Below are 27,240 nucleotides of genomic sequence, written 5' to 3' on the forward strand. Positions count from 1 at the left end.
TTGACTTAAGAGTAAAATGCTTTGACTGATCTTAAATCCCCTATATGTTGCATTATTATTATCATGATGGCATATGTTTTTGTTTTTAAGATAAATGCAACAATCCTGCTGAAAACTACTGCTTTTAGCCCAAGGGTCAGAGCTGTTGGAAGGTAACAGTGTGCCGCCGCCAGGAGTCGCCAAAGTTGGAAATAGTCAAATCGCACCCACACCCACAAAGAGCTTTTTCACTAACAATGGGAACCTCTTCACTAGCTGTGTAAATGGTATTATTGGAAAAAAGTCTTGAGTTTATAATTAAGTGTTGTTTGACTAAATATATTTAGACATTTCATTGAACTTCTCATAATTAGTAACTATAAAAAAATATACATTATAAACCCACATTAATTATCATGTTATGTACTACACTCAGAAGTAAACAACTGAGCTACTTCTATGATCACTTACTGAAATAAGTGCGATACGAAAAGTATTACTTGAAAGATTTATTTGCAGTAATTCTGTTAAATAATTAAGAGACCAGATTGAGACAATTTGAAAAGTACAAGTTTTAAATTCTCTAAATCTTACAGAACACTTTTGGTAATGACAACTGCAATCCAATAAAAACATTGAGACCAGTTATTCATTTTAGTTTCCTTTAGATTTACGTCATTATCCAAGACGTTTTGTTCATCACTGCAGTGAAAAGCAAGATTTAAGAAAAACAAAATGGTAATGTGGGAAAGGCTTTGACGCACAGAAAGTCACAGTTTGCAAAGCCAGAGATATTGTCAAAAAGAGATAAAAGGAAGCGAGGGATGAATTTAAAAATGTCTAGGACTGCAGCGTCATTGTGAATCAGAAGAAGAATCTTTAACGTCTGTGCTTTCCGTTGCCTCGCTGACTTCACTCAGCTCTTTGCTCTCTCCTCCGCTGTCTCTTTCGTTCTCCCTCTCCTGGTCACCGGACCCCGATGGGCTGTGGCCAGACGGAGCTTCCTGACCAGAGACACGCACTCCTGGCTTTCTCAGCTGTGGGACATATTAGACGAAAACAACATATTCACGGTTACAATCTGCTCGTCTGAGTTCAGTGGCGTTACACGTCCCCTGAGGTGACTGGAGTGAGAATCGTGTCAGTGTAGCGCTAGTCTATATCGACGAAGATTCATTTAGGGGATTGCTCCAGTGCCGCCGGAAGTCACTTGTCTTTGGCCTGATGTCCCTCACCTTCCGCTGTCTTTGTGATCGCATTCTGAACTCTGGTGGATTTATGAGGACTATGGTGAACTGCTCCTCAGATCTCTGGGCGTAAATCGAGACAGCTAGCTAGACTATCTGACGAATCTGAGTTTTCTGTTGCACGACTAAAACAACTTTTGAACGAGCACATGTTGCACCAAAACAAGTTCCTTCCCGAGGCTATTTTGCAGAAGCACCGCTATTGCGTCCGGCGCCTAGACGATTGCGATTGGTTTTAAGAAATACCAATAAACCAGAGCATGTTTATCTCCCATCCCAGGATGCTGTGTGCACTAGCCAGACCTTCCTCCGCAGTGCTGTGGAGGAAGGTCTGGCAATGCGAGACTAGTGTAGCGCCAGTATGTGTTGTCATAGTGGATAAATTTAGAAAATCAAGTCACCTCATCAGCCATGTGGGCCAGGTCTCTCTTCATGGCGTAGGCATCCTCCCCATCTGCATAGTATTTAGGCTCTACCTCACTAATCCTGTGGAGGAACAACAATATATAACATTTGTTAGTCAGAAAAAAATAAAACCGAGGACCATAGCTGCATTAAGGACACAGAGGTCATATTCATTGCATTTTTATAATGGGAATGGGGGGAGGGTTAACAACCTGGGAGGATTTCACAGTCTACAGGTTAAGTATTTTATAAATTGTAATTTCAGTGTTTTTAAGACAGAATGTATTCAAAGTTTTAGGCCAAATACATAAATAGCTGAAGATGGTCTACAACGGCATAATTTCTAAATTATCTCAAAGATATAAATAAGGGGGGAAAGCACACGGTGTACTGCAGAGTTTGAGTTGCTGACAAGCGAAAAATAAACAAGTAACACATTTAAAAAAATAAAATTTAAAAAATGATGGAGAACTAAGCAAACACCTTGCTCATATCAGTGTCAATAAAAGATCAAGGGCTAAGTGTGCATTCACTACCAAAAGCACTACACACCAACTATACCACCAATAACCCCAAACCACTTGCGGACAGTTTACAGTTCAATGGGCTCATCCCAATTAGAGCATTTAAACATTTAGTGAGGGGTTAAGAGGCTAGAGCTTGTAATTGCTTCCCTGGCTAGATACTGATACTGTGTGCCTTGTCTTATTTGTTTTTAATGTTTGCATGTATGTTGTTGAAAACTATGTATTTTGTTATCTTGGCCATGGAAAGAGATTTTGTAATATCAATGGGACTTACCTGGTAGATAAAGGTTTAATAATAACAATATGACATTACCAATATATCTGCAATTAGCTGATAGACAGATTTATTGGTCCAGCTCTACTCATGACCTCAGTGTTTCTGATGTTTCAAAATGAGTACATACATTACAATTAAAACACAGAAATAATATAATATTGGCACAGAAATACACTTACTGGAATTTGAGTGTGTTTGAGTACAGGTGTAGGGCTGCTCGGTTGCTGCAGTGGGGGAGAAAAGATTGGTAAGTCCCTTGACAACCAGAGAACACACAGTCGAAGCCTGAGCGCATTTTGGAAACAGGGAACCACACAACAATGTATCTAGTCCACAGCGAACCGTTCACAGTACCTCTTGCGAACATGAAGCGAGACATATTTAGCATTGAAGTTTTCTATCATGGCCCGGCTGGCCTGGTCCATCAGCTTCTGAGCCAGGCCAAGACGCCTGTGGGAACGCTTCACAGCCTGGAAGACACAGATAAGGGGTTTTGTTGCCACAGATAAGCCAGACAAATATCTCAGTACTATAAGACGTGATATAAATAATAAAGATGTATGAGGTGTCTCTCGTTCAGACTCACCAGAGATGTGATGTGTCCATGGGGTACATCATCTGGGTCCTCCTCCCTATGAAAAGGTCACAAACAAACTTTGGAACACATTATATACATATACACACATCTCCTCTGTGAAACTAGCGTCAGATAAAAAAAAAAAAAAATATATATATATATATATATATATATATATATATATATATATATATAGTCAGATACTCACATCTTTGCCAGCACATATCCTACAATTTTGCCATTTTCGTCCTCTGCAATGTACGAGAGCTAAAACGATTAAAAAAAACAGACGATGGGTGCCAGACATACACATATAACGTTACACTGTAAACGTTAATGGTGTAGCTAGATGTTAGGAGCAGTGCTGTTAGCAGAAACAGGATAAGTGCACAGTGAATCACCTGAGGCCAGGACAATCCGTGATAGAAATAGTATTTCATCTGGTAGTTTTCTGGAAGGCACAGCAGGTTACAGTGCTGCATATTCATAAGGTCCTCCGGCTGAAAGAAAGAAACCGAATAAGGTGCATGACACAATGATAACCCCTTAATCGGCGATTTCGGACAGCTAGCTAACTATGCTAGTTTAGCTAGCTAACTATGCTAGTTTAGCTAGCAGTTAGTAGAAACAGCATGGCTGTCGAGAGGATTTCAGCACACTTACCCTTGCGTTTCGTATGTTCATTTTGTTAGTTTGCTTGTTATCTGGACTGTGGAGACAGAAATAAAATATAATACACGTATCAATCAATTCATAATAATTACACTACAAGGTTTTAAAGAGCTTGTCTCGCTAACTAGCTAGCTAAGTCGAGTTGCTAGCAAGGAAGAAATGGGAGGAAGGACCATGCCACAATAACGCCAGACATTTCCGGTCAGAGTGTGCGCTGGGACTTCACAGTAAAAGTTGTAACACTTGCGTGAGTCACGAAAACACAAGTGAATTTTATATTTGTTACTGCTGTGGGGCTACATAACCCCAGGGGCCCCCGAAACCCCAGATCCATTGTTTGCCAATTAGTTTGTACAACTTTATATATAAATTAAATGGGTTATTACCTGCCTAACATGCTACTATATCTGAATCTGGTTGTAGTCTGTACTTGATGATTGGAACTTGAGGGTTCAGTCTACACACAATGCAAAGAGGGCGGGAGTTGGTATTGGGACAAAAAAAAAGCACATTTTTGCCCTGGAGCCGGTATCAAGTCAACATATCGCTACATTGATATAACGGGTATGTTATATGGTAAAAGTTATGATTTAGGAAAATAGTTGTATTTAAGTCTTTGGTGTAAGTCCAAATTAAAGCAGTGAACCTTATTTCTGTTAATTTACCTTATTACAGAAAGAAATCCTATATTGGAAGAAAATTCTGTCTCAACCATCAAAATGTGGCTGGGAAATGTCATTAATGCAAATCATTAACACTCTCAATTCAATATAATTTGGCAGTCCCTTATTAGGCACCATGCATCTTTAAATTAGAAGATAGGCATAGCCTACTTTTGTACCATTTCACGGTATCAGTGAAACATATGCTACAGGAATTTTGAGTGACAGCTTGGTATTGTAGATCTTTGTTGCCTTTTCCCCTGTTTTTTTCCCTCCTCAGATTATTTAGTTGTTTTTATTGTTCTTACTTTTTAACTTACTTATTGAACGATAGCTTACCTTTATAAGACATATTTTGGCTCTATAATTGCTAAATTGAGAAAACAACGTAGTCATCATTGTTGTAGGTCTGTGTCAAGTAAACTGCTCAAAAATATAAACATTAAAAATAATTTTGAAAAAGGCTTACGTTTTTGCTTTACAGAATTGCATTTTTTCTAAGTGCAATTGTTATTTCATATTGCTTAACCCTATTGATCAGCCCATTGGCCTGTATTATAGGATGCTGTATATATACAGTATCCGTATCAATAGTTATATATAACCTACTATCCAATCCTTCTTTCAATCACAACATTATTTGTGCTGCTGTACAAAATTACCAATTCCATAAACACTCACAGTAACTGGCCAATATGCTCGTATTTCAGGTAAAGTAGGCTACTGACATCCAATCAGCAGTACGAAATGCAAATCGAGCAGGTGTCACCACAGGGAGGGGGTAGAGGAAACGGATATTTATAAACTAACACCCGTGTGTCAGGCTGTGCCGTCAATATTTTACAGGAATGATGGCATAAATTTCTCTTGAAAAAAATATCTTCAGATTATTTCAGAGGAAGATGAAAACTTTCCCAAGGACTTTGGTGTGTTGTTGACTGATGGCGATATGAGATTGCCAACCTGCTGTTATTTGTCAGAGATGCAAATGTTAGGCTGTAAAATGTGATCATAAAAGTTTTCGGAGACACGGGAAAGAGCGACGCTGTGGCTAAAAAGCGCTTTTCCAGATGGAGACAGAACTGAGGCTGGAGTCGAGTTTGTGGGTCGGGAATAAAAGATACCGGGCGGTCCTATCGGGCTGGCATTTCAACTGGACCGAGGTAGATAAGAAGAATCGCGACAAGAAAACAAGTGGGTGGCTCTTTGCTCTTCTAAACATCAGTCGATTTATAATTAATATAAAACTATTACCTATTTAAATATGTTATCTAAATATAATAATATATATATGTAATAAATGCACACACACACACACACACACACACACACACAGGGAAGTACTTGTGCAGTTGTTGCTGTGTAACACTTGTTTAAAGCCATAACCTGTTTCCTGTCTTCACGAACTGGCATAAGATGGTGATGACAACAAGACAGTATTCATTCAAGTAGCTGAGGAAACACCCCAAACAAAACAAGTGTTACACCTTACATGTCATTTTGGACAATAGGGAGGGTTTATTTAAGCTCATAGCTGCTTTCAGAAAACGTGAAGAACAAGTTTAACAGCACTAACCTGAAACAACCTGAGACACTGAAAACACTGCAGGTTATAGAGAACTCGCACACCTCCTGGCATATTTTCTCAACACCAGCACCAGGTGACAATATTATGAAGGAGCAATTATTACATTATAACAGTATAGTTAAGGATGCTGGACACAATATTTTTCAGAACTTGTTTCTGCCCATCAACATAACCCTCTATTTTATTTCAAGACTAGCTGGTAAATCCAGCCCCTCTTTGTGCCCCATGTTGAAAGAGATGCTGAGTTGGAAATGTTATCTTATTTTACTGATAAAGTGGTCAATTAGAGCCTCTATTACCACCAATTCCATTTACTCCGATGTCCTCAATCGCAACAACATTGTTTTAACTAGTTTTATCTTATTACCTTGTCTGAACTTTTAGAAAGAGTAGGCCTATCATTTATGAGTGTCTTCCGGCCCTCTTGATGTAACACCGACAATGGTTTTACTAAAAGTAATGGAATCTGTCAGGCCCTCTTTGCTTGTCAAATGGTTGGGTCATGGGCATGTAATTTTTACAGTGGTTTACACCTGTGCTTTGACACCTGCTATGCAAAGTCAAATCCAATATCTGCTCTAAGGAAGACCTACAGTCTTAGTAGTAGTTAAAATATTCTATTCAGTGCATGAAAAGAAGCATAACACCCCCATCACTCCACTGAAGTTAGTGTTGTGTGTTTGTCTGTGATTAAAGTTTCAGTACCTGTGGCAGAGGTGGTTGGAGTGGAGGAGGGCCGGGTGGAGATCCTGCCCCAGAAGTCAGTCGAGGACACAGACAAAGACTTCACAGGTGGGTTCTTTTTCGGAGACTCTCAGGTATCACAAAAATCAAGGCCACAGTCAATGCTTAAGTAATTTATATCACAGCCTGAAGCATTAAACATCTTTTGCCACTTAGATTAAAATGATAGAAAATGAGAGATTTGCATACATTTGCACAGCACACTAGTTTTACAATTTAGTCAAATATGTGGCTGTAGTCCTCCACATTGCAAGACGTGTTTTACAGCATGGTTTTGTTTTCTTTATCAATCATTTACCTCCAGTTTTCTACGTGAAGCGCATCAGCAGTGGGAGTTCTTATGGGTTACTATGGAGACTTGGCCGGATCCAGTTCAGTTGCCCCAGTCGGGTGCTCAGAGACCAGTGGACGAAACACCTTAGAACGGCTCTCAAAACTCACAGTAAAGATGGATAATTAGATAATGCTCCAGAGTTTGCTAGCTCTGAACAACCTGTAATATTCCAAATCTATCTTTCAGGTCCGCTGCGTCCCAACAGGCTTTTGGTGTTTATCAACCCATTTGGAGGGAAGAAGAAAGGAAGAAAGATCTACCATTCTCTGGTTGCACCTTTGTTTGAACTGGCTGGTATCAGCTCTCATGTAGTAGGTAAGAAACAACAGAAATAGTGTCTCATAGATAACCTTAGTACTACTTAATGTCAGAAATAATTAATGAAAGTGATTTGCAGTCTAATCATAACATTTATTGTTTAGTGACTGAGCGGGCATACCAGGCCAGAGACCACCTCCTGAAAAAAGACCTGACAGGCTTTGATGGGTAAGAGCTATTAGCACCGCCGCCACCACAGTGTAAACACTGTGGTATGTGAGCATTATAACAGTTAAGCTCTCTGGTAGGTGCTTTCACATCAGAAACTCTTGTGTTTGTTTATAACAGTGTGGTGTGTGTGGGTGGGGATGGCATGTTCAGCGAAATACTTCATGGTTTGATTGGGCGGACACAACAAGAGGCAGGCCTTTCTGAGAACGATCCCACTGTCACTTTACAGCCTTGTCCGCTTCATATTGGCATCATTCCGGCAGGTAATGACAGTTATTAGTAAGTATTTATAAACTGATGGAGTTAGAGCAGTGACACACTGAACCTGTTCATTTGTATCTACTGTAGGTTCCACAGACTGTGTGTGTTATGCCACAGTGGGAGTGATCGACCCTGTTACTTCAGCTTTGCACATCATCATTGGTGAGGAAAGATTTTCATTCAAATAATTTACTCTTTTTTTTTTTAAATCAACATCTTAAAATACCTAATCAATTTTGTCAACTCTGAGCTTTTTAATTACAAAGCATGTCGCAGTGCTATATAAATACTGTGAAAGCATCAAAACTCTTAATCCACAGAGAAATGCACACAGCCCATACTCAGAAAAGGTTGTCTTTAAACGAGTCGTCAGGACTTCTGTACGGTTGTGATGTCACAACTATACTATATATAGGTAGAAAGTGCCGCTACAGTGCCGTTCCCCAGCTGCAACGATGGTGCAGAGACTCTGAGAGCACAGATGTGGAAGACCAGGAAAGGATGACTCATCAGAGCAGAATGAGCTTTATCAGGAGGGCGGCTTAAAGAGACAGGTGCTAAAACAGAGCCTTTTAGACAAATGGTGAATACAGCTATATTCAGAAAGACCGAATGAGAAAAATATATGTTTTTTGAACGTTCAAGCATGTAAACATGTTCTAGTAGAAACACAACATGCAAGTATGAACCTGAAAATGAGCATGATATGTGACCTTTATTACCTTTTTATTTCCCACAATACTTTGCAGGAGACTCTCAGCCATTAGATGTATGTTCAGTCCATCAGGCTTCTGCTCTGATGCGCTACTCAGTGTCTCTGTTGGGCTATGGCTTCTACGGTGACGTACTGGCTGAGAGTGAGAAACATCGGTGGATGGGACCTCTCCGATACGACTATTCAGGTTTGGACTGATGACTCATTTAGAGAACAGAAATGACCGCATGCTGAAATACATAAGATGCTGTCAGATTCTCTCTATCTATTTTCAGCTTGAAGTTAAAATATAATTCTGAAACTGTCACTAATAGTGCTATGACTAAGATGAAAGGACTTCATATGACGTACATTTAAGTTTTTGCCCCTTTTTTAAAGTGTTTTATATAGATCTAGTGTACTGCATTTTCAGCTAAAATAATTGCCTTCCTTTGTCTAGGCACCATGGTGTACCTGAGCAACAGAAGCTATGCAGGCATAGTTCAGTATCTACCGGCAGACCCGCTGCTCTCCAGCCCGAGAGATAGAACACGCTGCCTCTCAGGGTAAAACACCAACTACTGACAAGAAACTACACAAAGAAGGGTGTATACACAGTGCAATTAATAATAAGACTTTCAAAAAAGTAATAAAAGAAAAATTTACAGTTTGCACACAAGATTGTATTATATTCTACAACATGTGTGATGTGGAGGTGTTTTAACACCTTAAACTTTCAAAACAGCCACAGCGTGGGAGCGTTATCTATTTTCATAATGTCATTTGTCAATTACCAAGGATTTACTGTTTGCATGTGATTTTCTGTACTTTTCCTGTATCACAGAGGTGACTTTAGGATCACTGTTCATTACGTTTCCAGTGTTATGTGACTGTGATTCAGCTATGTTAGGTGAGACAAATCTTATATAAACAACACCACAGCAGGGGTGTTTTTATGTAGCATCTCTCCATGAGTCCCAGTTGTTTAACTCTTATAAGTGACTCATCCTAGATAACAAAAGTAATGACCATGAAAACATGGGTACATGGTGGCAAGAAGAAGCCCTTGATAACATATGAACTTCCAGAAATTATGAAAGCCTGTTACATTTTTTGGTTACTAATCTTAGCCTCCATTCTGTGGATCCTCATTCTTATCTAAGCTGACAGGTGAAAGTGATCTTATCCTTGTACACCTTAAACCCTTTTACTGAGAAAGAGAGAAAGTGTCCTTGGGAGTAGCATCATTATTATTAAAGCACCAGTGGTTCAAATTCACTGCTACCAGGTGTTGGGTGCACCTTAAGGAGGGTAGAAACCACAGCAAGAGGAACTTGATCTAAATGAAAGGTGAGCCTCTGTCTTCTGTTAGAGTGTACAATGCCTTGGTCTTTGTCTGGTCTTTGTCTGAGGCTGCTGCTTCTGGCTGTCAGCAAATGCTTTATGATGCTCTTATGAATGGGTGTCAAGGTTTAGGTGCTTGTTATTTCACAGACCTAAAAGCAGAGTGAAAAATAATTGTGTGTGTTTGTGTGTTTAGGTGCAGTGTGTGCTCCAGAAGCACAGAAAGACTTTTCTGCCACTCTTCAGAATCGGGCTCTTTGTACAGCTCCCACTTCAGCCAGTTCAGTAGTGACTCAGAAGGTAATAACACAGGCACACATTGAAGTCCTGTATTTGTATATTTTAGCCAATTTAGCAGAAATACACTATACACTTTAAAGCAGCTTTGTGGCTTGTCAGTTTACACAATATGAATCTTCCCTCCAAGATTGTTTTACTTAAATAATTTATGGAGGGCTGGAGTGGTGATATTATCGAGTACTTCACAAGAAAAAAAGCGGTTAGTAAAAAAACAGAAATACCAGTATGTTCAGTGACCAAACAATCACAGCAACTCAAACCAGTGGTTTGAAAAGTAAATCTCAGAAATAGTAAAGTGTGCATGATGGGGTAAAACATGCAAAAACATCGGAATGGTCCTTTAAAAATCACAAATGACGTACACTACAGTAGGGATTTCTTTGAATGTAGCACCATGTCTCTCTTTGTGTGTCTTTCCAGGTGAGTGGGTGAGTGTGGAGGGCAGGTTCAGATGTGTGTCTCTCACTTGCATGTCCAGCTCGTGTCCTAAGAGTCCTCTGGGCCTCTCTCCCTCTGCTCACCTGGCAGACGGAACAGGGGACCTAATCCTGGTATGGGACACTCACCCGCTGGGATTCCTCAAGTTCCTCTACAGGCACACAAGCACAGAGGATCAGGTATGGGCACTTTCGCATTACAACAAAGCTGCTGAACTAGCAGGTTTAAACACTGCTTGACCAGATCTCTGCCACTTTTCTTAGTTTGACCTGCCATTTGTGGAGGTCCATCGTGTGAAGGCAGTCCGGTTCTCTCTCCCCTCCGGTAAAGAGGAGGAAGCATATAAAGAGACTGGAGGGTTGAGAGAAGGGATAGATGAAGAAGAGAGAGGCTACATTGAGACTGTAAGCAGGAATGGATCTCAGCAGCACCTGGCAGAGAGAGACACAGGACAAGAAATGACAAATGAGCAGAAAATGGCGACCCCATTCCTGTGTGGTCTGTGCTGCAGTAAAGCTCCTGCTAAGTCAGTGTGGAACTGTGACGGAGAGATTCTGTCTTCCACCGAGATTCTCTGTAGGTAAGGGTTATTTTGTATTCTCATACTGCATTATCATACTCAATGTCAGGTTCAAATTGAATTGCAACTCTAACTAAGCTCAGTCATATACCAAGAGAAAACTAAAACAAAATAGTGCACAGATGGCTATGTCTCAGCAGCACCGTTTTTAACTGTGTTCACTTCTTTCAGGATTCATGGCCAGCTGGTGCGTCTGTATGCAAGGGGCATCGAGGACGGAGCAGCCATGCACAACTGCGGCAAAGAAAATGACAATTGTCAAATGGGATGTACCCTAAACAAATAGTCTCACCTAAATTTTGGATGATGAGGGAAAGGTGACAATGGAAATGTTGGAAAGGCAAATTTTTGAATTTACTGAGATAGCCCTGCAGTCTGTCATGGCCAAAGAGTTCCTATTTCAGATGCGTTACATGTTTTCTCATTGAAATAATGAAAAAAACTATATATTCCTAAATGAGTGTGTTTGTTGAATACTACTTAAAACACCTTTGCTAAATTATAAGTTATCTGTAGTGCAGGTTTTTCTGGTATTTCTCGGTTTACAGTGTTTGTCTGCAATTTCTGGTCTTCAAATTTGAGTTATTTTCATTTTAGCTTCTAGGAAATAAAAACATAGGGAATGTCAATAGAAGTTAAAAGACATAAAACATCTGACCTCCTTTTATGCATTTTTATTGTCATCAGCTCAGCAGTGCAGTGTACCTTTTGGAACTAGAGACAGCAGCAACAGCTTGTACATAACCAATCATGCAGTACGAACTAATCTTTCTAGTGTGATGTAAAATATCTTCCACTAGTTTTAGTGTCAACCTAGCTTCCTATACTGAAGCACCATGATTGTATTATTGCATACAGTAATTGTACAGTAAAACCCCAAATCCAATAACACATGAAAGAACAAATAAAATAGTCGCAGAGGAGAAGTTGTTTAAACACGTCCATTTTTGCTGCACTTCCCACGGCCCTCCAAGTACTAGCAGGATCATCAAACAGTCTGTTATTGGTCAGAGTGTGTGTGCATGTGTGTGTGTTTGTAGATGAAAGGGCCCCCCGCTAAGGCATTCACCTTGTAGAGACAGACATTAGTGACATAAGTGAAGATACAACATCCATTTGCTGCAGGCAGTTGAAAGAAATCGAACACATTTAAAAGTAAATAGAAGTTTTAAAGGTCAAAGAAGTTTTAGTGTTAAAACCAACTCATTGTAATGCATTGTAACAGATTAACTGTTAACATTCTTTATGAACAAGTATTTAAAGTTTTGATTTGAATTTAGCTTCAAACACCTTCCTGGAAGTTATTCTTACCCAAAGCTGGACATTTAAACTTGTCTCCTTTAATTAAGAGAGTCACCTGTTCTTACAAATCAGACCAACAAGTCCTGCTAGTATAAATATTATGTGGCGTTCAGTGTCATCATGGTGTAGTGATGACTGTAAACACAGGCCTGCTGATAGACGCCATAGGTGTTAGGTAGCCAATGCTATTAAAACAAAAAGAAAAAAGTACAGGCAGGAGAGTGAACGATTTAAAATGTACATGTGAACACTCAAATCAGGCTACTGCAGTTATTTTTATTTCCACATTTATTCTTGTTTGACTAAAGCAGTGGTATTGTTTCACATGCACCCAAAATCAAGCAACATAGAGCAGTGAAAGACTGTAGTAAACTTTATTTTTTAGAAACTTGCCTACATTTGTGTGTGTGTGTGTGTGTGTGTGTGTGTGTGTGTGTGTGTGTGCACGTGTGTGACAGATCATGTTGTGTGGGGCTGCATCCACTTGTATGTTCCCTCATAGCGGAATCCCACCCTCTTCAGGAGATCATCCGCCTCGTTTGGACCACGACTGCGGACGCAGCAAAGAAAAGACAGGAAGGAAGGAAGAGAAATGAAATCACTAAAAAAGAAAATCTGTATCATGTTTTTATTTCTGCCTCATAAAACAGATCACATACACACACATCATTTTACCTTCCATATGTGTAAGGGATGGGGTGTGTCTTCTCTCCTTCTATTTGTTGGAGGAGGGGAGTGAAGATCCTCCAGGCCTCCCGCAACTCATCACTGGGACAGAAAGAAGAGCAGTTCAGCTCAAAGAAACACCCCATTAAAATAAAATACCTAGCCAATGAACTATGACAGTAAATGGTGCAACAAACCTGCGGACAAAGTGCATCTGGTTTCCACAGAAGACATCCAATATCAGCCTCTCGTAAGCATCTGGAAGCTTCACGTTCTAGAAGAAGATGGCAGCAGTTGAAAAACTGGTAATACCTGCTTATTTCTTAATACGAGCGATACAAGGAAAACTCCACTATCCTGCAATTAACTTAAAAACAACACCAGGCCTTTATTTGGATAGGATATGTTGGATAGGGTATTCTATTCTGTTATACAATATCAAACAATAGTATTCAACTATTAGGTGGCCAACTTTAGACTTTTAACAAACTGTCTTAAAGGAGCAGTGTGTAGGATTTAGGGGGATCTATTGGAGATAAGGAATATAGTATTCATAATTATGTTTTCATTAGTGCATAATCACCTGAAACCTAGATTGGTTGTGTTTTTGTTAGCTTAGAATGAATCATACCTACATAGTGAGTGGTCCTCTTCCGTGTTGCACTGCCATATTTGTTTCTACAGTAGCCCAGAACAGACAAACCAAACACTGGCTCTAGAGAGGACCTTTAACACTTTTACATTACCTGAACGCCACCATAGGTTCTACTACACGGTTGGGAAGAAAGGGGTATTCAGTTGGTCGCAATCTGCAACCTCAATGACACACTGCTTCTTTAAGCTTATTTGGTGCATCTCTACACCTCTACCGTATTTTTAGTTTCAAACACCATCAATATCAGTGTGAGACATATGAGAGAATGTCTATCAAATACTATCAAATGTCACAATCAAATCAATAGGCATGCTATAATTATATTATATTATGTTGAAGATCAACATTTGAATATTTAAATAAAGTGTGACCAACTTATTTCAAGAATCAAGTGACACAAATAAATACATTTCAATAAATACATTCTGGAAACAAGTAAAAGTTCTGATTTAGCAAGTTAACTTAGCACACTGACAGTAGAACTAAATCTGATTTTAAGACGTTAAGATGTTGGACCTAAATGATGGACCACAATGGATGCTTTGAGTTAAGTGTAGCACCTTGTATCTACTCCTGTAGGTGAGGTCCAGCTCAGTCTCCTCTGGGCTGAAGTAAACCCCAGGCCTCTTGGTCATCATCTTCAGGTAAATGGCTTCGTCCGGCTGCACCCGGACCACCAGCTCGTTCCTCTGACAGCGTTCCCCAAAGATGTCTCCTGGTACGTCAGTGAACTGCAGACGCACTTCTGACTTACGTTCATTCAGAGCTTTACCGCAGCGGAGAATAAAAGGAACTCCTGGTTGATGTAAAGATGGACATGAAGGGTGCAAAAAAGTGACAGGGAGAAAATCAGAGGGGATGTCATACAATGTAGACTAAGACAAGTGAGGAAAGATAAATAAAAAATGTTTTGCCTCACCATCCCATCTTTCATTATGGACATAGAGAACTGCGGTGGCAAATGTTGGCGTGCAGGAGCCTTCTGGTACAGTGGGGTCGTCAAGGTAACCCAGCTTGGAGGGGCCCTCACCCTCAGGGTCCCCCACGTACTGGCCGAGCACCACATCTGACCCAGTAACAGGAGCTATACACTTCAACACTTTCACCTACAGCGCATTCATTACAGGATTGCAATGACATGGATGCTCTGGAACTTAAGACAGAGAATTTGCACAAATGATTTCAATTATTATTTTCATTCAGTCATTGGTGTTACCTTCTCATCCCTCACGTCATCTGGGCTGGTGGAAGCAGGTTTCTCCATGGCGACCAAACACAACATCTGGAGGAGATGGTTCTGCATGACATCTCTACATAAAAAAAGAGGTGCAATCAGTGTAAGTAAAGGCTCTAGTGTAACAGTAACATTGTATTTAACGTTTTCACTTTCCTCTCAATGTATTGTCTCTCACCGAATGATGCCAAAGTCATCAAAGTATCCTCCGCGGCCCTGAGTGCCAAAAGGCTCCTTGAAGGTTAGGACCACAGAGGCCACACTGTTCCTGTTCCATATGGGTCCAAAGATGCGATTTCCAAACCTGGAAGTGGGAGAATAAAACACTTCTAAAATAAAACCCTCAATACCAGCAACAAAGGGGGAGATACTCCTGAAATCCAGAAATCTCATCTTTGGTGTTTAGGTTTACACCAGTGGTAAAGTGCTAGAGAATGTGTGTATGGAGCTTGTTACCTGAGCACCATGAGGTTCTGGACCATCTCTTTTCCCAGGTAGTGGTCTATGCGGTAGATCTGGTCCTCTGTGAACAGGGAGGAAAGGTGGGCTGACAGCTCCTGTGAGCTCTGGAGGTCACGACCAAAGGGCTTCTCAACAATTACCCTGCTCCAGCCTCTGTTTTACACACATAGCTGATTAGAATAATGTCATCAAATTGCAAGTAAACTATAATTTAGTGTAACAGACACTGACTTGCGGCTCATGCAGTGGGTTCTGATATTTGTGCTGACAAGATTGTAGACAGTGGGTGGCAGGGCCAGGTAGAAGAGTCTGTTGGCGTCAGCTCCCCCAGGCAGAGATGACAGATGAGCGCTGAGTTGAGCAAAAGAGCTGTCGTCGTCATACCAGCCGCTCAGGTAGGAGTTCTTCCTGAAGAAGGCCGAGAGACGCTCACTCTCTTCATCAGTGACCTGAGGGAAATGTCGAACTATGATTTCTGAAAAGACACCCCAATCAATCAACAAAGAGCCTCAGATGTACTACCTTCATATGAGGCAGACATGCTGTCTTGATGTCCTCCACGGTCAGTTTAGTCCTTGCAAAACCCACAAAGTAGGTGTCATTAGGGAGCAGGCCATCTCTGAATAACCACCTAAAGAAAAGCAACAGTGGAAAAAGCAGCAATGCATTAACACTGGCCAAGGGTCAAATTCCTCATACTACAAAGTGACCAAACATCTTTAAAGCAACTCTGTGTGCAACTGGTGTTTAAGCAGCAATTCTTTACTTACCATAAAGTTGGATAGATCTTTTTTTTAGCGAGATCCCCCTGTGCAAATAGTATAAATAAAAAAAAGCGATCTGATCATGAGCTTCTATTTATAATCACTGTGGCTGAAAAGAATCAATCAAGAGTCCAAAGAGTAGGTAAACTATGAACACAAGTGGTGATGTAGAGTGGGTGGATCTGTTGAGTAATGGGAGAACTTTGAACACACCCTCTTTGCTGGCCTCTGAGATTTCATTTAAAATCTAAATAGATTACTTGCTTTGACAAAATAAGGAAAACCAACATGGACAATAGAAAAAAAAAAACTAGATTTTGGAACTTGTGTCAGAGAACAGGGGCCAACAACAGTCTGACAAAAAGGTTTTTGCTCCATAATTATCCCCTTCTTTCAATGCTTGACAAAGGAAAAAGTAGATGCAGCACATTTCAGTCAGCTCATTCCCTGGCTTTCATTCTCTAATTACCACATTGCAATATTCCCCAGTGAATTGTTCTCGTGTGAGGCTTTGTGTCAACTCTGTTGGGCCCCTGTCACTTTTTCACTGTTTATAGTTTAATGGAGATAGAAATCAAGATGGGTTAACTGACCTCAGCAAACAACACAGTTTGTAGACTTTTTAAAATCTGAACAGAACATTACTAGAGAGCTTTGTTAAATTGTGTTAAAGGGAAATTGCAAGTGTATGAGTTATACATTTAGAATAGTGGAAATTCAGAGATTGTACTTACAGAGGCTCCCAGGATGATGAATATGTGTGCATTGGAAGCACTGGACAGCTCCTCTCCATAGAGCTCTTTCCTGAGCTGTCCAAACACCTCAGAGCTGGTCAAAGGCTCAGAGCTCATCATCTGGTCTGTCTGTCCCTACTATGGCAACTCTCATCTCCCAATGGCTACATGACACACAGCATGGTCAAACTTCTATTGTCATCAATTACAGAAAAACCTCAGCGAGTTAATGCTGCCACCTATTGATGCAAAGAAATAATACCTTAATGTGACTGCTTCCTCATACTTTGTGATGTATATAACCTCTCTCCAGCAGGTTGGGTGTATGAGACGACTCCATGGGTGAAATGTACACATTCTATCAGATCCGGTTTGTCCTGCCTAATCGTTTAAACTCACATTGCAAGTCTATTCAGAGGCTGATAACAATTGGCAGGAATGTTTCTTGCTCCTAAACCACTCCTTGGACAAATGTTGCGCAAACATAACAGGTGCCTCTGACTGAGAAAGTCTTATGGCTTTGTTGCAGAACAAGCCTTATCAGTACATAACCTCTGGCATTGTAGTTTTCACAGGATTATAAAATGAGTCATGAATCATGGCAGGCAGCCTGGCTGTAAATCCAGGTGATTTAATATATGTAGCATTAGTAACTTCTAAATTAATCATTTATTCAGGAAATCCCCCGCTAAATCAATACAGACTATTACTTGGCTACAATAGTAAATAAAAGAAAATTCTAATACTCCTAAGATTAGTACTGTACTGTAGGACAGATGAAAGTTTCATAGTAAAAAATATATTTCACTATGAAACATCCTGAAATGTTTTCTAGATACTTCTATAACACAAATGATCACTTATGTAAAACAACAAAGAAGTTTTATTTAAAAAAAACAGATATATCTTGCTCTTTAGTAGACTTGTGCATATTCACATTTTAACATTCATGGTCATACAAAATAAAGTCATTAAATTGTGATTTTTCCAAGCTGGAGTGTAAATTCACTAAAATAAGTTCATTGCAGTTCACAGCCATTGCCCCACAGTCAGTCAGTCCCCAGCCACCTTTAAATGTCTTTGAGTTTCCCTTATAAATAAATTTAAAACAAGTTAAGGCCAACCCGAGCGTCTTCAACAGATGCAATTTTCTCTTCTCTGTCCTCCATCTTTAACTGTACACTCAGTATGGCCACATGCCACAAACTTCACAGCATGAAGCCCTTCTGGATCAATGTTGAGTTGGCTCTGTCGGCTCAGTCTGAGGAACGGGACACAAGGTGCCAGAGGTCACCTGATGGGCAGACTGGGAGGTCAGCCGAAGGTCCAGTGCTGGTAGAGGTCAGCAGCATTACATTGGTCCATCTGCAGCTGGTCTCCTTTCAGCTGTAAACATTTCCCACTACTAGGATTCTTCAAAAGATTTTCCTGGAGGGGAGCATCACAGAAAAGGTGAATCAATACAGAAGCCTAAATAAATGAAAATATAACACTTGAACTATTCCTTTAATCATTCTACGCTGAATAAATACAACATTCATTTTCTTGCAGATTTAGATAAAAAGATCAATAGCACTCTTGTATCTGTCTGGTAATATAAAGCTACAGCCAGGTTAGCTTAATTTAGCAAAAGACAGAGCAGGGGGAAATAACTGGCCCGCCTACCAGCACCTCTAAAGCTTATACATTAACTTGTTGTATCTCCAGAAAAAAATTTGGAGTCCTGGAGACTCCACTAGTTTTCCCGGGAAAGCTCACTTTGGTTCCAGTGTTTATGCTAAGCTAAGCAACAGCTCTCTGTAACCTTATATCAAATAGATATGATAGTTATATCAATCTTGCCATCTAACTCTTGGCAAAAAAGCAAATAAGCGCATTTCCCAAAATGTTGAACCTTTCCAAAATGCATCCTAGGGTATTTTTGTGAATGTACCTGAGTCAAACTTTAGTTTAAAAGCATATTTAGATGATTGAATGGGAGTGGTAGGGAAACTCTCATGCTAGTCTCAAAATAGCTATTTTCGAAATACTAAGAAGGCTCAACACAACATGAAACTTCAAGTATCACCAGGAGCTCTACACCTTAACGCAAGCATTGACAACATTGTGTACACAGATTTACTAAAAATAAAGTTTTTGAGCAACTTACCGCAGCTGTTGTTGTTTACGGCCGCAGCCATTTTATCAGTCAAAAACAAGTGTTAGAAGTGGCGATTCGGTCCTTATGCTTTGAAACTAAAGTTTGACTCAGGTACATTCACAAAAATACCCTAGGATGCATTTTGGCGAGAGTTACGCTTTAAGTCCGCCCTCAAGCACCCCTCACCTCTGAAAAGACCCACTCCTGTTGTGGTGCCACACTAGTGCCCTTCCCTTTCAGCTGGCATAGCTTGATCGTCACTGGCTCTGGCTGGGGTGTGGCATGAAGACACAGCTGCTTTCCAATATTATGACGCAGCTCCTTATGAGATGAGTATTCAAAGTACTAGAAGAGACAATCATCCAATCAGAGACCAGTCCCAGAGAACATCAAATCATCTTCAAATCTTAATTTCACTTGTGTGAGTCAGAGTTGTACCTGGTTTCCTCCCATGTTGTGACACTGGTACATGATCATAGGTTTATCTCCAATGTTACTCTCTCCAACATCCAGACAGGTTTTAGATCCCGAGTTTCTAATCTGGTGCAAATAACAGACACAAAATAACAGTAAGATACAGCCGGAGTTATGAAACGTGCAGTGTGTTATACCATTGATATGCACTGAAAAAAGTAACTCACTGCTCCATATTTTAGTGGGGTCAAGTCAGGAACAAAGGCCTCTGGGTAGACTGTGTTTAAGTACCAGGTGAAGTTCTTGCACTGAAGCCTCTCTCTCAGATTCAGGCGATCAGAGATGTCCCCAAACTTATTCTGTAACAGTGATCGGAGGGGGAATCAAAACAACCACTTACAATTACACTATCATATCAACTTGTTGCAGCACGGGGTATACATACTAGTCAAAAACGTGCTGGAAGAACGGTGATAAATGCCATTGTTTCCACACGCATTGAACATTTAACCCTCCGGTTATCCTTGGGGTCAATTTCAATTCAATTTTATTTATAGTATCAAATCATAACAAGAGTTATCTCGAGACACTTTACAGATAGAGTAGGTCTAGACCACACTCTATAATTTACAAAGCCCCAACAATTCCAACAATTCCAGTAATTCCCTCAAGAGCAAGCAGTGCGACAGTGGCGAGGAAAAACTCCCTCTTGGGAAGAAACCACGGACAGACCTTGGTAGGCGGTGTCTGACGGGCCGGTTGGGGATATGATGAACAGTGGCGATAATAGTCAAATTAATAATGGAACAGTTACTTCGAAGCAGCAGGGTTCAGCAGGATGCAGCATGACATTGCAGGGCACCGCTGAGCTCAGCAGGGAGTGCAGCAGAACCACGGAGACAGCTGCAACCAGGATCTTGGTGCCAACATTCTAATTTGACCCCATTCAATGTTTAACATCTCTAAAAAAGTGCTTGACATCATTTTTTTTGCTTCATAGTGAATGACTTTTCCTAATTTAATGGGGACAACTGGGTAAACATAAAATTAACATGATGATATATTTTCAATTTCCTGTATGCATTTTGTACGCATCGGTGTTCCTTGGGGTCAATTTGACCCCAGGCTGTTTTAGCTGTAAAAAAACATATTGTACACATTTGCTGAGATTGTTTTGACTGATATTGAGGTCACTTTCACATGCAGGTTGTTGCAATTTCACAATCTTGGGGTCAAATTGACCCCAAGGATAACAGATGTTAGTAAATTTGAGGATAAGAGGAGGGTTAAACACCGTTACTTATACTAGCAGGTCACACTGACCTCGCTGGCCATAACTGCAGCATTCTTGTTGCGGCGATAGTAGATCTTCTTGTAGTCATCCATCCAGACTTCAGCCAGGCGCACCTGGTTGCGAGTGATGACCTCTGTGCCCTTGGGGAAGGTGTGGGGGCTCTTGGTGCGGAAGACATGGCCCACCACGGAACAAGGGAGGATCTCGAGCTGACCCCCACACTGCCACACCTGTGAAATCACATTTCACACAGGTAGAAATTCAGACTCCAACTTGATACTGACAGACAGACTTTGAGTAATATGTGAAACTGTGGGAGTGTACATAAAGAGACTAACCCTGAATGACATCTCCACGTTTTCACCGCCCCAGATCTCCATCTTGTCATCGTACGTTCCAATGTGTTCAAAGTACTTCTTTGAGATTGAAAAGAGACCTCCAGCAAAAGTAGGTGTTCTGAGATGTTCAGACACAAAAGATACAAAAGCTTTAGACACTTAAATGATTCAGGATGTTCTGAGTGAAACCAATGTGTTCCTTCTTACTTTACAGGGTAGGTTTCATCCTTGCGCAGCTTCTTCGCATCCTCAGGGATTGCTTCCCAGCCGAAGGACAGGCTCCAGTCAAAGTTCCCTCGGTTAAAAGCGCGGTTGGAGGCCACAGGCTTGTTGAACTGAAAGGTGTTGAGGTCAATGGTGGTGATCTCTGGACTAACCACAGCAGTGGGTTCCTCAACAATGCGGGCCAACAGGGGCTCTAGCCAACCATGGAAACACTCACCTAGACAGGGAGGACAGAGATCACTTTACAGTATACATACAAAGTGACAATTATTTGGTACATTTTATTTGATGGCTGAAGACTGAGAGAGATGTCTTCAGGCTGAAAATGATTTGAAATGTGGTGCTACACAATTAACCATTTAATAATCACAATAATGAATTGTACTTTCTGATATAAATTAATCAGGTGCCAAGTGTATGCTTGTGCTCCAAATCAGACACTTAATGACAGGGACATTTTCTGACCAAACACAGATGTTTGTTTCAAGCGTGCTGTGGTAAGCACTCTCTGCTTTCAATAAATTGTGGCTGTAAAAGATATCGATTTAATAAGTTAAATATTAGGTCTACTAAAGGTTTTACTGATAAATACTATGAGAAAGTCTTAAATTGGCCTGTCATGGATAAATAATGGACGGATGGACCTTAATATTAGGCAAAATAATCATGACCACCCATAACATTGCATTAAAAAAAAAACTATTTAGAGAATTATAGTAAATATGAGACACTTTCTTACAGTAGTGTAAGTGCATGCACTTTTAGTAAAGACGGAAAACACATTAACCCCTAACCCTGGCAATGCTATTGCCCCAATAAGCTTAAAAACAGCCATTGTGGCTTGTGTATTGTTGTTGTGTGCGTTTTCTCACAGTGTGCGTCGAGAAAGGTTAGCACTTCGCCCTGAGCGATACTGGCACCCAGCAGCCTGGCAGTGATGAGGCCCTTCCTCTCCAGCTGCCTCACTACGCGGACAATCTTCAGCTGACGCACATATTCCTCCAGTTGGCTCTTGAGGTGCTCTGCGGGAAGAAAAACATTATTGTGTCTGTCTCGTCTGGTCTTCATCTCTTAGGTGAACTCCAGTGGTTGAAGCTCTTACCTTGTTGGGTGTGGTGACAGATGCAACAGAGCACACTTTGAACCACACCCAATAGTTTGTACAGAGGTGAAACAGACTTCAAACTTATGGCCAGAAGTTGTCAGTGAAACCATTATTTTTTAGCAATAATATAAATAATAATACAAAATAAAACGGCTTGCTGCCCCAGAGAAGAAAAAGTGAAACAAACATCATATTTATACCGGTGAGACCACTGCCAGAAGAAATAGCAATGAAGTGAAAATGTTGCTGGTAACACTGGGTAACACTTCCCTTTTAAGAGCATTCATGACCACAATGCACGCTGCACATTTTCACCAGTTTCAGTCTAAATAAATCCAGCAACCACATTATGACAACCCTTCAGCTACGGTAGCAAAAGGGAAATTTGGTTACAGTAGGAAATACAGCTGAGGGTAATGGCACATTTGCTTATGACAGAGATAACTGACAAAAGGATATTTCAAGCTCAGTCAATGGGTCATTAAACATTAATAAATACTAAATGCTGACGTATCCAACAATAGTAGAAGCAGTGTGCATGACTAATATATATAGTGATAGTAGGCTTATAAAAATGTTGAAAAGTGCTTCTTACAAATTTCCAGTATAAAAATAATAAATAATAATAAAAAAAAATGAAAGTTAAATAACGTTATTGCAGCATAACAAGTTGGATTGTAAAACACATTCCTATGCAAATGCCAGTCTTGTGGACATGACCATTGTAAAATACATAGTCATTTTCATTTACGACACTCCAACTGCCTGGAACTGTGTGTGCAAGCAGCTAAAGATCCCAAGCTAACATCATTCTTATCAAAGCTCCTGGCCTACAGTGACTGGAATGCTACCCAAAAAACTCTGAAGGTCAATTTAATTAATAAATCACTTATAACTTGAGACTTCATGATTTTCCAATTGTGCTCTGCAGCTGTTCCCTGCCTATACCTTTTTTCGCCAGGAAGCTAGTAACTCATAAGTAATCATTTTAACCTTTCTGTGAAACTCAGTTTACAACGTTTAATTTTATTGTCACATAATTAAATAAAATGTCAGTACTACATGGAGGGCAGGTTTTCTTTTCAGCATTACTACTACTATACTGCGTTTCCTCTCCTGCCGCGTAGCACTGACAGACAGTTCTCTACCCACGCTGCTTCTCTGTGAAATATCTCATTTACAACTTCCCAGCACTCAACAGGTTAGCAGAACTGCTGAGCTTACAAACTTGTTCCACCACTAAGAGCAGAAACAACAATTATTAAAGGGATGTAAAAGTCAGTGAGTCTACTAGTTTGTTTGGTCATAAATAATTTTTCGCACCTGCAACACTGGCGTCATCTACCAAGATGATCTCTTTGAGCAGGAAAGCAGGAGATGTGTGCAGGACGCTGTAGACCGTCCTGAGGAGGGTGGACCAAGCCTCATTGTGGAAGACAATAATAACACTGGTGGTAGGCAGAGGAGGACAGCGACGAAACTTTCTCTCCACGCACCTGAGGGAGGTGAGCCACGTTAGAATACAAAGAGAGACAAAGTGTGCAAGAGTGAGAGGCATATCTGATGAAATGAAAGTCACAGGTCTTGCAGAGCCACATATAACAGACCACTGTTTGCTCATTGTGTATTTAAATAGTTAGTGAGCAGACTGAATATCTGCAAACAGTCATATATAAACACCTCATTTAGAAAGCCAAATGAAAGCTCTGCAAAAATATTGCTCAAGGCCTATCGAGCCTGTAACATGTCCAGATGTCTGTCTGACATTTACAGTGATTAAAAGTATTTAAGACAATACAGATAAGTTAACGCCTTATGCCGGCTGCACACTGGCTGTGTGGCGTGAGCGTGGCGTTTCTGTTGCGTGTAGGTTTCCCATTGATAAATGAAATACCATGTTAAACATAAACTGATTTGATAACAGTAAAGACGTCGGCAGTATTGACGGCAAAATAGGCTACAGAATATTTGGTTCTGTATTGATAGGTGCAATATTTTTTATTTATATCTGCATTTATGTCAAAACCTAGAGACTTTCAAACATAAAAATGTCATTTATTAAATGTATTCGTGTCAAAATGACATATAAACATCTTTTCGTATTCTATTTTGCCTGGAAACGCTTCCAACACGCTTGTGTGTTGTGTGAAGAATAGGCTTCAGTCCTATTTCTAGCATGCACGCATTTTGAGACGTGCGTGTCACGCAGGCAGTGTGCAAGCTCTAACCTGTTAACATGGGAGCCAAAATAAAAACAGACACACCACGCAGCTGACACGCTCGCGCCACGCAGGCAGTGTGCAGCCGGCCTTGGTCTCAACTACCCAGCAGTGTTTGTGCTTGCATTCAGATTAGCCATTTGACTAAGCGTTTTTGCATGTATGCATGTAAATACTGGGGCGCCTGGGTAGCTCATCTGGTTGAGCGTGCGCCCTATGTACAGAGGCTCAGTCCTTGTCGCAGCCGCCACGGGTTTGGTTCTGACCTGTGGCCCTTTACTGTATGTCACCTCCCTCTCTCTCCCACTTTCCTGACCTAATCTGTCCTATAAATAAAAGGCAATAAAAGCCAAAAAATAATAATTTACTACTCCAATCATGTACACAGCTGAGACATGGGTCTCAGCTGTGTGTCACATGTCAGCACACTTGTTGGTAAAACAGTGATTAGTCTACAATCTCAGTTTATTTTGAGGACATGTTCTTACTCTGGAGGCCTTGTGTCGTCGCCAAGACTACGGCTGAGTGAGATGCGGTCACTGGCAAACTGGTTGAAACAGTGCCGCTTCATACCCTCCTCCTTCTCCTGACCTTCCTCTGGGGACATGTTGTCTTTCTGAAACGCCTTCCCATCAGCCCCGGGGCTTTTGGGGTCCTGAGGCAGTCTCTCTAGGTGAGGTTTGAGCTCAGCCTGAGTGTAGAATCCAGCAGGGCATTTGGCATCCTGGGTGGGCTGCACCTGTAATGGTGGTGGATTCTGCGGAGCACCGATCTGGAAGCCAATGTTGTTAACAGCCTCTCGTACCATGACGATCACCTTATCCTTCTTGTCCACCAGCTCCTGAAACCAGGGGTCACCAGCAGGCGAGGAGCCAACGTCCCTCTGGAGAACCACTAGGACCACCATGAAGAGAGTCCCCCCAAGGAGCACCAGTTTCAGGGGGGACATACGCCGGCGTAGGAACAGACGCATGTTTCAGAATGGGTGTTGCTCTTAAGGCTGTTAAAAACAGAAAACAAAAGTGATTCCCTAGATGCTGGCTGGTAAAATGTTTGTGCATGTTACCCGAGGGTTTCAGCCAATCTCTGAACAATGCTTTATTCAAAACCCAACTCCTCTGTAAACCTTACCTGCTTTGATTCACTAAACATTCAGCAAAAAAAGAAAACAAGATAAGCACGAGAAACACATCTTAAATCAGTGTTGTGCGTCTCTGCGTTGTGTCATAGCAGCAGGTAATGTAGCCAACCTCGCTCAGAAACAGTCCCACTCCCACAGGACGGGTGCAGAGAACAAGGAGGAGGAGAGTGTGAATAAACACGCCACACCTCTCAGTAAACAACTGAATTCACCTGCTATGGCCACAGTCCACCAGGACCCACGTGGCAGCAGGTGGGCCGCCATACTGTTGGCCTCAACCTGCAACTCCCTCACCTGCTGATAAGTGACGCACAAAGCCTTGCCTAGACTCCTGCTCCAAAGACACATCACCAATAATGATCAGCTCTTATCTGCAACAGGAAGTACAGTTTGCTACGTGGAGCACGACAGGACCAGAACTTCACCCAGCCTTGGCACAATAAGAGGCTGTTTCCTGCTATGTGATGTGAAACAGGATATCACTGCAATGTAGGACATCTGCATGTCCGTAGGTGATCACTGTTCAGTTAGAGACTCACTCTTACTTGTTCATAATTTATTTGCTGTATTCTCAAGCCAGTCTCATTCATAATTGATTCAAGAGGACACTCTTATGGTGTTCCAGAAAAGGGACACACCCACAGTCCAGTCTGCAGTGGTCTGGTTAACCAGCTAATCCAGTTTGTCACCACAGTTACAAAAAAGCGGAAGGGAAAATAATCAACAAGACAATTTTAGAAAATGTAATCTACATTATGTGGCCTTGTAAATCTGGATTTAGTGCCAAAATATCTTTATGTCCCCTCTGGTCAACTTTAAGTATTTTCCGTAAGGTAAGTGTCAGAAACATAATTTTACATATTGAACAAATATCCTACTTCTCTAACATTACACCTAAAAGTAAGATGAAGAACAACAAAAGGTGCCGAGTACAACGTTATTGACAAAAGGAACAGGAAAATGAAAGAGGAAGTTCCCTTTCATTCAGAATATGTCAGTGTGTTATCTCTTTTAGCGGCAATAGACGTCAAATATTTGACAGATGGTTGAAACCTGGCAGTCAATCTCACAAATAACAGCGACACGCTGCTGAAAAGTGAATATTATATGATTTCTAGATCTCAAAAATGCCGCCACTTACCTAAATATGAAGAGCAGCTATCGCCCACACCTGTTTCTTTTCAGTTTCTTACAGTTGTCGAACTGGAGTTTTGAGCGAAGCAGGATACAGCAGTTGGGTGGCCTCCCGGCTTTTCCTTTGAACCCAACAGGTGCCATTTGTTGAAATGATTAGCTGGAGTGAGTCCCCTGCTGGCCGCGTGCGTCCTAAACGGAGTTATTTCTGTACAGCACGTTAAAGGCAACAAAGGCGGCATTCGTCGAAAACAGAGCACGAGTTCCTGTATTCAAATGTCACACAAATATGTAG

At 40.9% G+C, this 27,240-nt stretch overlaps 4 protein-coding genes across 6 annotated transcripts; 1 reads left to right on the forward strand and 3 right to left on the reverse strand.

Annotated features, from left to right (window-relative positions):
• Window positions 1-475: 475 nt before the first annotated feature.
• naa10 (N-alpha-acetyltransferase 10, NatA catalytic subuni) lies at window positions 476-3,915 on the reverse strand. 2 transcript variants are annotated; one of them, XM_028583172.1, is made up of 8 exons: window positions 3,676-3,915; window positions 3,414-3,512; window positions 3,221-3,279; window positions 3,022-3,067; window positions 2,790-2,905; window positions 2,615-2,659; window positions 1,628-1,712; window positions 476-1,016 (listed from the first exon to the last, which is right to left on the reverse strand). In XM_028583172.1, the coding sequence occupies exons 1-8, from the start codon at window positions 3,694-3,696 to the stop codon at window positions 834-836; spliced, it is 654 nt and encodes a 217-aa protein (XP_028438973.1). In that variant the 5' UTR covers window positions 3,697-3,915; the 3' UTR covers window positions 476-833. The 2 variants fall into 2 exon arrangements, with proteins under 2 accessions (XP_028438973.1, XP_028438972.1); XM_028583171.1 differs by having other exon boundaries at window positions 476-1,025.
• A 245-nt stretch (window positions 3,916-4,160) lies between these two features.
• Window positions 4,161-12,009, forward strand: zgc:158263 (ceramide kinase family protein). 2 transcript variants are annotated; one of them, XM_028583687.1, is made up of 14 exons: window positions 4,161-4,248; window positions 5,417-5,540; window positions 6,631-6,726; window positions 6,983-7,120; window positions 7,199-7,327; window positions 7,435-7,498; window positions 7,619-7,764; window positions 7,850-7,924; window positions 8,512-8,664; window positions 8,917-9,022; window positions 9,997-10,100; window positions 10,521-10,717; window positions 10,802-11,118; window positions 11,290-12,009. In XM_028583687.1, the coding sequence occupies exons 2-14, from the start codon at window positions 5,417-5,419 to the stop codon at window positions 11,402-11,404; spliced, it is 1,764 nt and encodes a 587-aa protein (XP_028439488.1). In that variant the 5' UTR covers window positions 4,161-4,248; the 3' UTR covers window positions 11,405-12,009. The 2 variants fall into 2 exon arrangements, with proteins under 2 accessions (XP_028439488.1, XP_028439489.1); XM_028583688.1 differs by lacking the exon at window positions 4,161-4,248 and having other exon boundaries at window positions 5,170-5,540; window positions 10,802-11,114; window positions 11,290-11,376.
• An 870-nt stretch (window positions 12,010-12,879) lies between these two features.
• Window positions 12,880-17,055, reverse strand: LOC114558896 (glucose-6-phosphate 1-dehydrogenase). The gene is made up of 12 exons (XM_028583184.1): window positions 16,936-17,055; window positions 16,208-16,245; window positions 15,960-16,068; window positions 15,669-15,886; window positions 15,432-15,590; window positions 15,154-15,279; window positions 14,958-15,051; window positions 14,661-14,847; window positions 14,302-14,537; window positions 13,284-13,360; window positions 13,096-13,188; window positions 12,880-12,970 (listed from the first exon to the last, which is right to left on the reverse strand). The coding sequence occupies exons 1-12, from the start codon at window positions 17,053-17,055 to the stop codon at window positions 12,880-12,882; spliced, it is 1,548 nt and encodes a 515-aa protein (XP_028438985.1).
• Window positions 17,056-17,800: 745 nt separating this feature from the next.
• Window positions 17,801-27,208, reverse strand: galnt6 (UDP-N-acetyl-alpha-D-galactosamine:polypeptide N-acetylgalactosaminyltransferase 6 (GalNAc-T6)). Its single transcript, XM_028583175.1, has 11 exons — window positions 26,953-27,208; window positions 25,159-25,670; window positions 23,775-23,947; window positions 22,219-22,368; window positions 21,329-21,563; window positions 21,122-21,239; window positions 20,813-21,013; window positions 19,717-19,848; window positions 19,514-19,615; window positions 19,262-19,420; window positions 17,801-18,363 (listed from the first exon to the last, which is right to left on the reverse strand). The coding sequence occupies exons 2-11, from the start codon at window positions 25,641-25,643 to the stop codon at window positions 18,250-18,252; spliced, it is 1,869 nt and encodes a 622-aa protein (XP_028438976.1). The 5' UTR covers window positions 25,644-25,670; window positions 26,953-27,208; the 3' UTR covers window positions 17,801-18,249.
• Window positions 27,209-27,240: the final 32 nt, after the last annotated feature.

The sequence above is a fragment of the Perca flavescens genome, chromosome 7 (genome assembly GCF_004354835.1).
Source record: "Perca flavescens isolate YP-PL-M2 chromosome 7, PFLA_1.0, whole genome shotgun sequence".
Lineage (NCBI taxonomy): Eukaryota > Metazoa > Chordata > Actinopteri > Perciformes > Percidae > Perca > Perca flavescens.

Coding starts and splice junctions, on each gene's coding strand:
- naa10 (XM_028583171.1), bottom strand. CDS start 3,696: ATGAACATACGAAACGCAAGG. Junction 3,513..3,675: donor TGAACATACGAAACGCAAGG/GTAAGTGTGCTG, acceptor TCTTTCTTTCAG/CCGGAGGACCTTATGAATAT. Junction 3,068..3,220: donor GGATATGTGCTGGCAAAGAT/GTGAGTATCTGA, acceptor ACCTTTTCATAG/GGAGGAGGACCCAGATGATG.
- LOC114558896 (XM_028583184.1), bottom strand. CDS start 17,055: ATGATGAGCTCTGAGCCTTTGACCAGCTCTGAGGTGTTTGGACAGCTC. Junction 15,887..15,959: donor CATGTCTGCCTCATATGAAG/GTAGTACATCTG, acceptor CATTTCCCTCAG/GTCACTGATGAAGAGAGTGA. Junction 14,848..14,957: donor ATGACGTGAGGGATGAGAAG/GTAACACCAATG, acceptor AATGCGCTGTAG/GTGAAAGTGTTGAAGTGTAT.
- galnt6 (XM_028583175.1), bottom strand. CDS start 25,643: ATGCGTCTGTTCCTACGCCGGCGTATGTCCCCCCTGAAACTGGTGCTC. Junction 21,014..21,121: donor ACGTGGAGATGTCATTCAGG/GTTAGTCTCTTT, acceptor GTGATTTCACAG/GTGTGGCAGTGTGGGGGTCA. Junction 19,421..19,513: donor ACAACATGGGAGGAAACCAG/GTACAACTCTGA, acceptor TGTCTCTTCTAG/TACTTTGAATACTCATCTCA.
- zgc:158263 (XM_028583687.1), top strand. CDS start 5,417: ATGGAGACAGAACTGAGGCTGGAGTCGAGTTTGTGGGTCGGGAATAAA. Junction 6,727..6,982: donor CACAGACAAAGACTTCACAG/GTGGGTTCTTTT, acceptor ATTTACCTCCAG/TTTTCTACGTGAAGCGCATC. Junction 11,119..11,289: donor TCCACCGAGATTCTCTGTAG/GTAAGGGTTATT, acceptor CACTTCTTTCAG/GATTCATGGCCAGCTGGTGC.